At 37.6% G+C, this 14843-nt stretch overlaps 1 protein-coding gene across 4 annotated transcripts in view; it reads left to right on the forward strand.

The window, feature by feature from the left end:
* PROX1 (prospero homeobox 1) overlaps positions 1 to 14843 on the forward strand; it is a 90411-nt gene that overhangs the window by 17223 nt on the left and 58345 nt on the right. For 3 of the 4 annotated variants that reach the window (XM_089529293.1, XM_089529292.1, XM_089529294.1), the window contains exons 3-4: positions 9697 to 9804; positions 11783 to 11920. In XM_089529293.1, the coding sequence (XP_089385419.1) occupies positions 9697 to 9804; positions 11783 to 11920 (246 nt within the window). The remainder of the gene's footprint in view (positions 1 to 9696; positions 9805 to 11782; positions 11921 to 14843) is intronic. The other variant, XM_089529295.1, reaches the window with a different exon arrangement.

The raw sequence follows: 14843 nt of genomic DNA on the forward strand, positions 1-14843 counted from the left end.
TCACTATCAATGGAGTAGTGAATCCAGCCCAGGTTTTAGACTAAACCCTAAAGGGGTTATCCAGGTGTTATCCTCAAATAGGTTAAAAGTTATATCATAAAGCCAGAGGGGTCCCACCACTCTACTCACATGAGAGCTGCCAAACACCACTGACTGTAAGTAAAGGCTTCTTGTCATGGGAACTTAACCTTTGTCAAAATAAAGCATAATGTTGAGTGGAATGAGCTCAAACACTTGGTAGCATCTGCTGCCTGTGAAAATTATCCAGCAGTGTGGGGCTTTAATTTGTACTTAGTGCAGTAGATAAGTAAGTAGCCCTTTGGACCCCCCCATTGAGACCCCTTCCCCCTTTGCGGGCTAACTAGTTCAGTAGTCTGCAAACAAAGATGGGTCCATAGTGAATTTTACATAAAGTTTTTCAGGATGAGATTGTTCGTTTTGTACTGTCTTTTTACCCGCCACCACTTCCCCAGAGCTCTGGAGATTTTTTTCCCCCTGAATCTTTTTGCTGCCTCTGTGCTTCTGTCACTAGCACAATATACTAACCACTCTTACAGGAGTGCATTCAGAAAATTTTCCATGTTTTTGTAGCTTCAGGTGACAGATACTGTAGCCTTATTTATTCCATTGTGTTGGTTGGCATTAAATGTCTACATCTGCAGTCTCATACACACTTGCCTAGAAGTAAGCCCCATTGAATTCTATTAAGCTTACTTCTGAGCAAACTGCACCGTAAATCATGGAGAATTTAAGAACCTTTTAAAATTGCAGCAGAAACAAAATTTTCAGAATTCAGATTTTGATGCCAAACACTTTAAATTCTAACAATTTGGCTGGGACAGATCTACTCCATTTATGATGACGACAGCAATGATGGTTCTAAAACAATTCCAGTGAGTCTGAATTTTAACAGTACCTTGGCTGCATTTCTTTCCAAAGAAAAAGTAATTAATTTGGAACTCTCTGACTTATTTTCTCATATCAAATCAAGTTTATTTATTTGTTTCAGCTGTATGACTTTGAAACATATTTCTTAAGAGGGTAAGCAAATCATAATACAAAAGCAAGACAGAGATACAGGTACTGATGTATTTAAGCTTCATCATCCTTTTCACTGCATCCCCCTCCCCATCTGAGTCTTGTTTTCAGATCTTGTGCAGCTGCTGGGTATGCATGGCTAACCTCTGCTCAGCCATACACAGAAATCTTTTGTCCTAACATACAAAAAGCAAATCATTTGGCAAAGCCTGAGAGTACAATTAGATATAAGACTTCAGATTCAGCTGGATTAATCTTATAGGGCACGTCTTCTTTTCCTTCAACTCCCTTTAAACACAAACATACAGAGAGAGAGAGAGAGAGAGAGAGAGAGAGAGAGAGAGTTTTAATATTACTCTCTTTATTTTTATAATAGTTTTACATCATTGATGTCCCAAGTTTATATATGTTTACTTAGAAGTTATTTAGAGTTCAAAAGGACTTATTTACTCAGAAATATGTTAAAATTTTCTTTGGAAATATAGTGTTAGTCCCGCTGATGTTTAAAAGAGAAAATGCCCATTCACATGCGGACTCAATTCTCTTTCCATAAATTGCAATCAGTAAATCACAATGGGTAATTTTGCACAAATCTATATCAAATTCTTGGCAAAAGATTTGAAATAAAGGGTAAACTGATTCTTTGGATTTAGGGAGTCCATTTGGGATCTTGGCTGCATATGGAAGACCTAAATACAGCAGTTAGTTTTTCCATTCTGGAAAGGGAAGTAGTGATCACATCAGGATAACACTGTTCATCCTTGATGAATAAAAACAATACTGCTACAGATCTTGTTGCCACCCAACATGATGATGAATCCAATTGATGGGAATTTTATAGGGGATGGTAGAAGGTTTAAACTGATTTATTCTAAATTTAATGCTTTTTAAAATATATATGTTTTAAAAGTTTTATTCCAGGCAACTGAAAGGATGGGAAGAAATTCTGTCTTTCCAAATTTTTTATTTATTAAATATTAAATGTATTTATTTATTAAAGGTTCTCACAATGCTTATTAGCTTATGTCTGTTAAGTATTGGAAGATTTGGTCTATGGAAACTTTCGCCGTTAACATCTTGATTAAGACTTAAGTCTAGATAGCAAACAGTTTACCTTTTCAGTCCTATCATTCAGTGTCACATCTGCGGTCTATGAAGACTGAACTGAAGCTGTTTTGTACAACCACAAGTAGTTATTAGGTTAGCAGCCCTTAGTGATAATGGAGACATTTGAACATGAAGACTGAAACAGATTTTTATCTAGAAGTCTTCAGTTCTCAAAGACAGTGTTGAGATTCATGATACATGTGAAGACAAACATGATTTCTATTCTGTATTGCAACTTAGAGTATTTAGAACAAAGGGGAGGAGATAATCATGCCTATCAAAGCTATTTATTTTACTAGAAGCCAGGATCCTTTAATCAAGACCATAGAGCATTTGAGATCAGGATACTTCTGAGCATATTCTGAGTCTAAGAATTTGTTTTCAGAACTAAAGCTGAATCAGGCTCATCTTTTTCACACAGTCTGTACCTGGCTGCCTCAAGCTTTCTCCATTTCAGCAATCTAATTTGATTGGAAAGCTGTCATTTTGTTGTGGTAGTTGTTCACCAAATTGGACGACAGAAAAACATTGCTGATCTACTGAGAATCACCTTGATGTTTATCACACTATACTCTTAAAGTGCTACTATTCCACTTTGACTCCTCTAGCTGCCTCCTGTTGCATTCTGGGATTGGCAGTTTTAAGGAGGAGTATTTAGAATTCTCAGGCAGATAAGTTCTCTGCCTGAGAATTCTAAATACCCCTCCTTAAAACTGCCAATCCCAGAATGCAACAGGAGGCAGCTAGAGGAGTCAAAGTGGAATAGTAGCACTTTAAGAGTATAGTGTGATAAACATCCTAGAGATGTACCAATAGGTCATGTCCCACCTTCTAATCACTTCTGGTTTGGAATGCTTTGCCCAGCCTTCCCCTCCTTTACTCCCAGCCAGCTTTAGAACTATAGGGCCAGATCACACTGGATGGCTTCTCTATCAGTCACTCCCATGATAGACAGAAATGCATCATCTGGACTGTTTGTCCATCTGCTCCTTGATAATCCAGTGGATTGTAGGTTATGTGTATGAATTGTCCCCACAACACTACTCTTCCCCCAATTGCTTGTGGTAAGAATCTGTTCGTGGAAGTCATCCCATTTGAATAATGAAGCACACTAAGGGGGAAGATGTTGAAGGGCTTAGAGTGAATAGAACCTGAGTGGAAAGAGGGTTTAGCTGCTAAGAAATATGAGAACTGCAAGTGACGGATTCATTTCCAACCTCTTCCTGCTGTCTATTGTAGAATTTTGAGTGCAAATCCTCAAAACCTGGCAGTAAGTCCTTCCAGTTTGGTCCACAATATTTTTAAGAACAACCATACCAGGTAAGTCAATAAGTCAGTATTATTATCTCCCATATTGTAGATGGAAGGTCATAGGGACTGAGGCCGGGAGAGAATGGCTTGCCTAAAATTGGCAAGTGAGTTGATAGTGTAACTGAGTTTTGATTGAGGGACTGGACTATCTCATAGCTCAGTCTTTTAGCTACTGTGCTACATGACCTCTTACCATGTTCAATGTCTGTTTCACAATTGGCTATTAGCACAGTGTGACCCTTTGGAAGAATTGCGAGGTTCAGGTCTTTCCACTCTCTCCCTCACCATCACTGCTCCAGCCATAAATTAATCATTTAAGCAGGTTTTTAAGAGTTAAACAGGGAAGGTTTTTATTTATTTGTTTGTTTTATTTCTGTTTAACTTTTGTATGGCTTTTAATGTATTTTATGGTGTTTAGTGTCTAGATTTTGAATTGCTTTTTTTAAAAAAAATGTAAACATGCTTAATTTTTAATTAGTTGTTTTTGGAAGGTGCCTTGGGTCCCACTTTGGGGGGAAGGTGGCATTTAAATGAAGTAAATAAATAAATAAATATAATGTATGAAATTATAATGATGCTGCCGGTGATGATTACACTCCACCCATCTACTGCTTCTGTTCCAGACAGTACAACAGACCTGTTCATTGAACACATATGAATACATCATAGAAAGAATTGCCTTCCCTCTCTACCTAGGCTAGAACTTAGAACAAATTCTGAATGAATACAGAGCATGTGTATTCATACTTTGTTTATATCAGGGGTGCGAATCATGTGGCCCTCCAGGTGTTGTTGGAACACAAGTCCCGGCAGCCCTAATTGGCACAGCCAATAGTGAGGATTGCTGCAAGTTGTATGTCATGAACATCTGGAGGCCCATGTGATTCCCACCCCAGCCTTTATGATCTGCACCACATTCAGAGCCCTGTATCAACATATGTGTAAGATGCAGGATTAAGGGCACAAACCTCTCATACATGTTTTGATTCTATCCTCCTTTCTCAATACATTTCCACACATTCATATCTCCAGATAAACAATGTAGACAAGAATACAGATTTCTGACTGATCTGTGGGCATCCCAGTCATAAACACATTAGCTGTAATAAGAGACTAGATGCTTCCTAGTAAAATAGCCAGGCATTATGACAGTCACCTGCATAATAATATGGCCCACCAAGCTAACACACAGCACCCAGACATTATTAACCTTCTCTCTTCATTGTCTGCCTGTCAAACTCCTAGCAGGCTCCAATATACAACTAATGTGTTGCGGTTTATAATATATAGGAAATTATTATTTTTTATTCTGTAGCCCAAACCTGGTGGATGGATCAGTTCAGGACTTGGTGGATGGATCAGTTCGCATGGGAGTTTCAGTTATATCTCATCTGTTTACTGATCAGATACATCTTCTCCACTTCACCATGCTCATGGAAATTTGTACTCCCAAACCATTTAGTTGGGCCCATTTGTACAATACAGTTACATGCCCCAAATAAACAAACAAATATCATGGATGAAGCAGCCCCCTGGCTTATTCATCAGACCTTCTTGCAGAGTCTTGTTTTGGTTCTGGCTGAGAACATATTTTAAAAGCTATTGTATTTCCACTGGGGCCATCACTTCTTCTAGAATATTCAGCCACTTTATTTTTTTTAGCAGCTGCCCATTTGTCTGTGTTATTGGGAATTCATTGCAGGCAAAACCAAATGAGAGAGAGGCATGTGAAGGTCTGTTTGTTCTTGTCCAGGTTTTTGTTTTTGTTCCTCTCTATTTCACATGGCCGAATATTCATATATAAAGAATCTTTCTTAAGAGCAGCAGTTCTTCCATTTGGAACAGAAAGCAACATCTGTTTCCTTGGAGAATCCATCCAGGATAAGAACACAAGCCTAGCTGATAACAGCCAAGTTCAGGTTTTGCTAGCAAGAGCCCTTCCTGGTCTCCCCCCCATGTGTTTGTTTTTGCTTTGCTTTCCAAATACATCTTGCTTTTTTTCCTGTAAAAGACATCTAACCATTATTCTTCCTTGTTTGAGAGCAAAGGGAGAGAGCTAATATTCATATGCCACATTAAACAAGATGTGAAGATGCACCTGCATCACAGAGTTCCTGAAGGCATTGTATATCTTTGCAAACTAAATACGTTTAATCAAATATTTAAGTTTTTATTCAAATTGCAAAAGAAACAGACAGCCAATTGTTTTTCTGCATGATCTTCCTTGTCAGGCACCCTCTTTGCATCTCAAGAAAAATAGCCTTGTTCAGCCTCAGGGCATTTGCATAAAGAATATTGAAGCACAACAGTAGATTGTGGGTTTGGTTTGGTTTTCTTGTGAGGCATCAAGGTTGTCTTGTCAGGTGAAGATTACAAGATTTTTTTTCTGCTCTTTAGAAAAGTAGTCTTAGAAAATTAAAAATAAACTTTTAAAAGTCAGATGGACAATTCCTATTCTGGCTGAACACTCATTCAAGATGTAGCACTGAAAAACAAAACATCAAAATGAGAACATTTGGATCAGACGGGATTTTTCCCTCTCCCTCTTTGACCAAAATAAAATCACCGAAAGCTTGCTCAAGCATGGCTGTTTAAGAGAAGGTTGAATTCAGCATGGTAACATATGATCAGTCCAAATAAAATGATATAAAACAACAATTTCTAAAAAATTGGAGATACATTGATAAAAGCCAGGAACATATATATTGGAAGCACCTCTCCACCCTTAACATTCATACATATGTACACAGACATTGCCATTTCATTCTACAGGTAGCCAGGTGGGAGAAGGAGCCCTTAAGAGGATTTTAAAAATGAGGGGATAAAAATAAATAAAGACCTCTTCATATAATAATTTGGATAAGACAGCTTCTGGGCCAGATAAAATCCAGCTGCTTAACACTCCTATGCCCTATCATTTAATATCCCAAATCAGGACAGTCAGCATTGAATTGTATATTTATACAGGACAAGAATGTTACAAAAAACCATATCATATTTGTGTCTTCTTATTTTATCTCTTTCTCCCTACTTCCTGATCCTTAACATCTTTTTCCCCCCTCTCCTACTTCTGCTGTTGTTTTAAATACGGCTGCTTTATGCTTTGTAAACAGATAACACTCAGATTCTCAGGTTGTTTGAACACTGTTTTAGGTTCAGCTGCAGTGCAGTTTCTCTGATCTTTTATGTTCCCGAGCAGATGTCTTTCATTAATTTATGGATTTATCATCTTTTCTTTTCTTTTGCCCTCCCCCCACTTATTTTTTTTACACCTGGCAGCTGGCTCAAGTTTCAGCAGTTATTGTCTATTTTGCATTACACATAGAATTGAATGTCATCTGTCTTCACAAAGCTATGGTGAAGAGTACCGAGGCAAGCCACATCAGCTGCTGGAGCAGAGCCTGTTTGCTTTCTATTTGCCTTCTCATCCTCCATCCCCCTGACCCCCCACCCCCCTTTCTACCTCTTCCTCACTTACCCCTCCCCCCTTCTACCTCCTTAATATTTATTTGTGCTCTTTTTCTTTCCTGACCTTGAATGGAGCTTAGCTCGTGTTCAGTACAGCTGTATGTTTACTGAATCTATTCCATCATGAGTCATTGTGCGCGTGTAAGTATCCTGGAAACAGCCAGTGCTTTCTTGGAAGAACGGTTGCTTTTCAGCACAAGCACTTAAAAAGAAAATTAACCAATTGGTCAGCTCAGTCTTAGCAAGGGTGTTTTGTTATCGATTTTAAATAGTTGCTATTATGGATGCTTTTTAGCAATAATCTAATCTTTGAAATGAAACATTTGAGGAGGAATAGTCAATTAAGATTGCCTTGAGAATGGCAGGCAAGGTCTGGGGGTAGTTGTTTGTTTGTTTTTTAAAAGGTTTCTGGGAATTAAATTTGAAATGTTCAAGATAAATAGATAGAAGCACTGATAATTTCCTAGGGTTGTAAAAGCCAGGGCTTTAGTTGGTTTTTTAGGATAGTGTGTTGGATTTCTGAGTTGAGATACCCCAGGTGGGAATGAAGTAGAGTAGTGGGTCTTAGGTGAGTCATTGGTATCCCTCGGCCAGATCTGTCTTTCAGGGTTGTTATGAAGCTGAAACGGGGAAAATATCCACATTCTCTGAACTCTGTAGAGTTTGGGGAAGACCAAATATTTTTTAAAAAGTCTAGTGGATTCTGGTGCCTCTCCTGGAAAAACTTACTAAAACAAATAAGTGGTGCAAGAAAGCATCCAATTTCTTGTGTCTCCATTTGATTAGGTGGGACTACACAAGAGAGGCTCTCAAGAAATTGTGTCATTACTCTTAAGTTATCTGCTTCATAATTATCCATTATGAACACTTTGTACTTTCATATCAATTTTTTGGGGTGAGAGTGTATTACTCTAAACAGGCCCTCTCACCCTCCCTCTGTCTCTCCATGCAGTTACATAACAAAATAGAGTTCTGTCAAAGAAGTCTGGACTTGTCTAAAAATCTTTCTGCTCTGCAATAGGTGACAGCTTGCTACTATTCTTTCACTTATGCATTTTGACAGATGGCAGTGCGGGAGTGTAATGCTCTTTTAGATTTCTCTATCAGTCTAATGGAGGTAACTGGAGGTTCTTTCAACTCTTCTCTTGGCACAAGAAGTATGTCAGTCATAAATTATCTTCTTTGTAATCATTAAGCATCTAAAACAAAAATGCAAGTTCAGCTGAGCAGTTCACAGTGCGCTTACATAAATTAAGAGCTTTAAATCCATCGCATTTTTGGTATCCCCTTTTTTAAGAATTAAAACTAAACCATTTTTCTAGATCTTGTGTTTAAAAATAAAACATTCCCCCCCCCCTTCTATTATGAACAAATTTCAAAGGCTACAATTTGGTACATGAGCTGTATTAAAAAGAATATCATCCCAAACCAATATCACAGCAATAGTAAATATGTGGTCTTGTATTTATTACAGAATTTGACACATTGACATGTCACATTCTGCGACAGACAAATCACAGTTTAATTGTATATTTACACTCTCTGTCTCTCTCTCTCTCGTATATATATTATGAGTGTGTTACATTAATATAGTATATTCTTTTAAATGGATATACATTTTTCTGCCATGCTGTTAAGTGAAGATGCTTCAGTTTCTGGATCACTTTGAATGTGACGTTTTCCCACCATAATACATACTATTTAATAAGTGACATTTGTGTTTGTGCGTGTTGACTTTCTTTAAAAGAAACAGTCCTCTAAGAAGCCACTGTGAGTTCTCTTAATTGACCTTGTGGGGGCCACATTGATTTTTGTCACGTGCATCTTCATTTCTGATAAATTATAAAGCCATTAATTTACAGAGGAAATGGCAGGGCCAGCCTGCTGCACAGATGTGACCAAAACTGCCCTAGCAAACAGTACACAAAAGAGTGCCAAGAAACTAGGGAAAGGGATGAGAAGGGAGAAACAGTGGAATGCCTAGATTGTTATGGTTAGCTTCACATTCCCTTGGGAACACTTTTGGTTGTTTTTCTTTGCAGACCCAAAAGGTAATGATGTTTGCAGGAGAAATAGGTCCCCTTGTAGAGTAAGTGACCACATATAAAAGAGCATATCTTTTCTTGTTGGTAATTTATTTTTAGCCCCAATACATGTCTATCATTAAAGTGAAAACACCATGTAAAACAGTGGTTGTTGTCAATTAGTTTTAATCAGTGCTTATTCCTATACTTGAGTTTAGGGTAATTTTGCTGATTCCTTTTCAGTTATTGAAGAATAAGAAACAATTTATCATAAGCAGCAAAAATATTTTCTATTTGTACTGCTAACATAATTAGCTATGTGCATGATGCGATGCTCAGTGAAGAAAAATGCATAAAATTGATTTATTTTTTTTTAAAAGGAGAAGCACATCTCTTTGGATGCAGGTGCCACACACACACACACACGGTGTCCAGACTTGACACCTGAAAAATGCCACCAACTCAGAAGCACTGGCAGGCCCAGTTCAATGTGTATTTCCTTGAATGTACGTCTTGCTGTGTGCTGTGGGGATAGTTCCTAGGAAAATATGTACAGGATTGCAGTCTGAGTCTGCTAAGTGATATATTCTCGATTACTCTTTTTTCCTAAGTAATTACAACCCAAGGAGCTGTGAAATGAATGTGTATTTGTTCTTCAACTCTAAAGCCCTCTCCTTCCAGATTCTTAAATATTGAGAACCAGCTTTCAAGAAATGCATTTTTTTTTCCTTAATGAATTTCATCCTACATGCAGGAAGGTCTGTCGCCTAACCACTTGAAAAAGGCTAAACTCATGTTCTTTTATACCCGGTACCCAAGTTCCAATATGCTGAAAACATACTTCTCAGATGTAAAGGTAGGAAAAGAGCTTTTTATATTTTACATCTTCCCTTGTCTTAATTGCATGTTTGGACTTCCTGAATGCTTATTAATTTTAATTTGATTTCACTAATAATATATCTTGGCAAACTCTTATTAACTTTTTTGTGAGTCATGAAGCTGTCCTAATCTGATTGATTTAAAAACAAAACAAAACTCTGCCCTCTTTTTCATTCAGTTTATCTCCCCTCTCCTGGTTAGCTACAATGTGGACAATAACCTAAAAAAACAAACTAAACAAAAGACGGACAGCAATTTATTTATCATTTTTGGCACAATGGGATGGCACGGTTTTGCATCTGCAAAATTTATACTGGTGGCATTAGCGTGCTATCCAAGAGCATTTTGGAGAGCCGTTTTCAAAGTACTCCTTTAATTGTTCCATTGCAGGCATGTTCCTCATATTCCGCTTAAACTGGATCCCGCTGTAGAGACCCCCTTTTCCCCCTTCCGTCCAAAAAAAGAAAAAGAAATGCTACATTGAAATTCTCCATGCAGTAGCTGCTTAAAAACAAAAGTGATGATTGTCTCTTATTTACAACTTAATTTGTTGTTGATGCAGAGTACACTGAACATAAGGAGGATGAATAAAATGACAGATTCAGGCCACATTATTCAAATGAGGATATGAAAGCTGTCGACATACAGCTGCATCCTCCCCTCATTCTACAGAATATTAGGACCTCCTGATTCCCCCCCCCCAAAGTAATTGTTCCTTCACATCGACTTGATTTTTTTGTGTTAATCATGTAAGTTTCTTTTTTAAAAAGAAAGAAAACAAACCTAGTTTGGGTTCCAATTATTATAATGACACACATGGTATCATTTTGTAAGCCTTTTAAAATAAACATCACATTAGTTCAAATTTACTGTGTTAAAATTCTTTTTGTACACTACCATGCCCAAATTCTCTCAGAACTTTAAATGTATTCCCCTTTCCCATCCATCTCAGCAAATTTGGCTTTCCATCTTCTTTTTTTAAAGTCTCTTCTCCTACAATGAGTGCCTTGGTCACTTTCTACTCAATTTTCCTTTTCTTTTGTTTTGGAGGGGGGAGGAAAAAATCCTCCCTAGTCTTTTTTGTATTGTTTGATGAATTGCCTTTTTCTTCTCACTTGTTTTTAAAGTATTCCATATCCTATTGAGTTTTTATTTATTTATCAGTGTATCACCTTGCATTTAATGCTCACTTTGTATACTATCACCATCCCCTTGATTATAACACTTCAAGTAGAATTTTTTTAAAATCTAATTTCTTTTCATTTGCAGTTTGCATGGTATACATATTCAAGATTTTCTGTCCAAGTAACTAGAGTTTCTGGAGAAATGGGGTTTGCTGAATGTGTTAGTGTTTTCAAAATAAATTTGACCAGAAAGCCAAAGGGGGAAAGGGGTAAGAGTTAAATCCAATGTTAGTCCCAAGTAGAGTAGATCCATTAAAATCAATAGAACTTCTGTAAGTAGTGACTGACAAATCCCATTCACTTCAGCGGCTCTACTGTACTTTGGACTAACATTGGATTTACTCTAAAGTGTTTACTACTACCATTGATGCTCTATCAAAGGCTTGTTAAGTCTCTAATATATATATATATGTATATGTATATGTATACGTACACATTTATTAACCTATTCTCAGTTAACAGGTATAAAATGTAGTACTTTTGTGGCAGTCTTCCTTGCAGTGCAACAGTAGAAAATTATTGCTTTGGAGACTTTGGAGCCCTTGATATAAAGCTTGGCCAAAGTATGGCTTGAGAGAGTCACATGAGAGGGTTCTCTGTGGTTCTCTTTTTTAGTGGATGCTAATGTAAGCAGCTATACAGAAAAAAGTTTCACTAGCATTTAGTGCTTGTCATCTTTTTCAGCATGTGATGAACTGATCTTAGTCTTGTTGCAATGTTGCCAAGTTTATATTAAACATTTTGATGTTATGCCACCTTATGTTTATATAGCATCATTCATCCAGAAGAAGCCCAAAGTGCTTTTCAAACAGCCAATATAGGGACCATTCACCCACCACTGAAAGGCAGCCACTTCCGTGGTGGAAGGCAACAGCCATTCGGGGTCAGCAACATCACACACCAGTAGATGTAAATATTAGATACATTCCTCTTTTCTTGGGGGAGCAGGGTTGGGAGGGTGGGTTTCCACGCTGAATCTCGCTAATGTTTTGTTTCATGGGTATAGTCAGCTTCTGTTTTGACTTACTCTGCAGAGTTGATGAGACTGACAATGTGATTAGAGGTGGGTTAATATTTATGTTAGGTAAGCCTCAGAGTAGAGCCTTGTGAGGTTTGTGTACATCATTCTCTCTCTCTCTTTCTCTCTCTCTCTCTCTTTCTCTCTCTCCCCTCCCCATCACTTTGTACTTGGTTCCCTTTTAAAATTTAGTAGCTTAGAAAATATGAGATGGTCCCTTATTGCAAAAGATTAATGTGCTCATTCTCAGCTAACTGTAATGGAGAATGTAAATAACATACTATATGAAATGGCTAGCTTTTCTTGCCCAGTCATTAACCCTGATTGGCTTTGGTAGGGAATGTGTAGCCCTCTGGATAGGCAGGACTACAACTTTCATCATGGTAGAACTTACCGTTGAACATATTGGCTTGGGATGATGAAAACTAGAGTCCAGCAATGTCCGGAGGGCCACAGGTCCCCCAATCCTTCTGTAAGACCTAAGTTTAAGACCTTAGATGGTGTTCTTTCTGTGCCGTACTGCTTGATAGTCTTCAAGCTACCATACAGGGTGTCAGGCATGGGACCAAATAGAGTGGATGGGAGGAGAAAGGAGGGTTATGTTTGTACAAATGACACAATTTTTTTTAATTCACTGAAGTCCATTCACAGCCACAGAATCACTTCATAAGCTAGAAATCAACTCTATCCTCCATCTCAAAACAATTGTTTACATCATCACTCAAACCAATAATAACTATCACACTCAAAAGGGGAGGGGAACTTAAAAATAATCGCAATTCAACTATTTTTTTCCTTTTAAAAAAATTCTTACTAACTTTTCACCCAGTTTCTTGGGTGGTGTGACAGCAGAGAAAATAGGTTAATCACTGTGTCAGCAAAACTTTACTCTTTATAATATGCAAGGTTTCATCATGATTCTCTTCATAGTTTTGTACTACAACTTCTGTAAGCAACAGACAGCATGGCCAGTGGGTTATGGGAATTGCAGTACAGACAACTGAAGGGGAAACATCTGGTTTGCCTACTCCAATTCTAGGGCACATCTGCTAGAACAAGTGCATGGGACTAGTGTTTTAGCCCCACTAAATTCATCAGTACTAACCCAATGTAAGCGGCCCATAAATTGCTTCTTAAGTATTTGCCCTTTAAATTGATGTTTTGAAGACACAGGTGGCTGAAGGACATCTTTATTGTGTCATGGTACAAAGTGAAATCTTTCTGCCACATGAAGTATGGCTATGAAAGTTTTCTTTTAAAAAAAAGCCCATACATTTTAATGCAGTCAGTGGACAGAAGCCAAGATGTATGGATGGTGCTTCCTTCATATCCACACCTGTTTAGTCTTCAGACTAGAACAACTCATTGTGTCCCATTAGAAATCCATTCCAAAAAAAATCAAGGGGATTTTTCAGAGTGGCCTCTAAAGCAGCATGAGAAGCTGGAGTTGTAACATCATGCCTGGAAAACACAGGAGGACTCCTTGGATTCCAGCCCATGCATGCAATTTATCCTAATGTGTTGTACAATAAATAGACAAAGTCCAATTCAGTACTTTGTAGTGGTGCCGTGTTGGTCTTATCCTCAAGGCAATCCACTTTTATATAAAAGCCAAGTTAACAATCCTCTTTTTAAAAAAAATTCCAATACACAAATGAGCCTAAAATCATTTCTTTAGAAATACATTCCAAATTGGTTTCAGTGGATCAAATGCATTTAGTTAGACTTGCTTAAAATTGTCCTGCTGATTTTCTGTAGAGCTTACGCATGAATTGCATCCTTGAATTTTCTTCTTGTTATGATCTTCCTCGAATTAAGAAGCTGAAATTAATCAGACTGAATAAGATGCAACCATAATTTTTCTCTTTTAACTTGGAAGGGGAAAGTCTCCCAGTTTAGTGTGGGAACAAAAAAAGGAGTCTCCTTGTATCATCTTCTTTCACTTCACTTGATGCCGATTTCAACGTATAAACTAATAATTCTTAGACTACTAAATACAACAGATTCAGTGTCATTTTAGCTTTGAAGAACAGACCCTTCCAGGCTTTTCAACCCGGCAATGTTAAATGATGTATCTCATTCCCTCCACCCCTTGAGTCAACTGCTGCCTAGCCAGATTAAGGTGTCAGATTGATTTGTTTTATACATCTTTTGACCATGCTCATTGAATATTTAGGAAGTTTCTTCAGCCCATATTGAGGCTGAGGTATCCCGTGGGAAGCATTAATCAAAGTCACAGAGACTCTTACACTGTGGAAACACAGACTCTTTATTGTAGCGATTAGTTTGTGCAGTAACACATTAACACACTACAGAGCTTTTCTTTTATAGAACAATTGATCCTTTTCTTGTACTCCACTACAGAAGGAGGGGGGAATAATTAACTCTTTAAAGTTTGGCAATTTAGAAAACGTCTGATTTATCTACACTAGAATGTTGAGACAAGAGAAGCCGTGTGTGTGTGTGTGTGCGCGCGCACACACACACACACACACACAAAATAGCCCACTCTTTAAATGTTTATATACTATTCAGGCTGGACAGTTTTGTTCCGTAAGTGTTTACGTATGTCATTTCGGCATGCTCTATGTGCCTGTTGTGGCTTTTTGTTGTTCACATCTTTCTTTCTTTCTTTCTTTCTTTCTTTCTTTCTTTCTTTCTTTCCTTTCTCCCTGCTATTTCCATGCTGAAAGAATAAACATTAAATCTCTTTTTGTCCTGTTGCTAAATAATGACATGTGCAACTACTTTTTTGTTGTTGTTGTCGTTGTCCACATTAGGTCATTCATGGGCATTCTAGAAAAAAATTCCCCT

Source organism: Sceloporus occidentalis, unplaced genomic scaffold, assembly GCF_023333645.1.
Source record: "Sceloporus occidentalis isolate IW3139 unplaced genomic scaffold, rSceOcc1.0.p SCAF_6, whole genome shotgun sequence".
Classification (NCBI taxonomy): domain Eukaryota; kingdom Metazoa; phylum Chordata; class Lepidosauria; order Squamata; family Phrynosomatidae; genus Sceloporus; species Sceloporus occidentalis.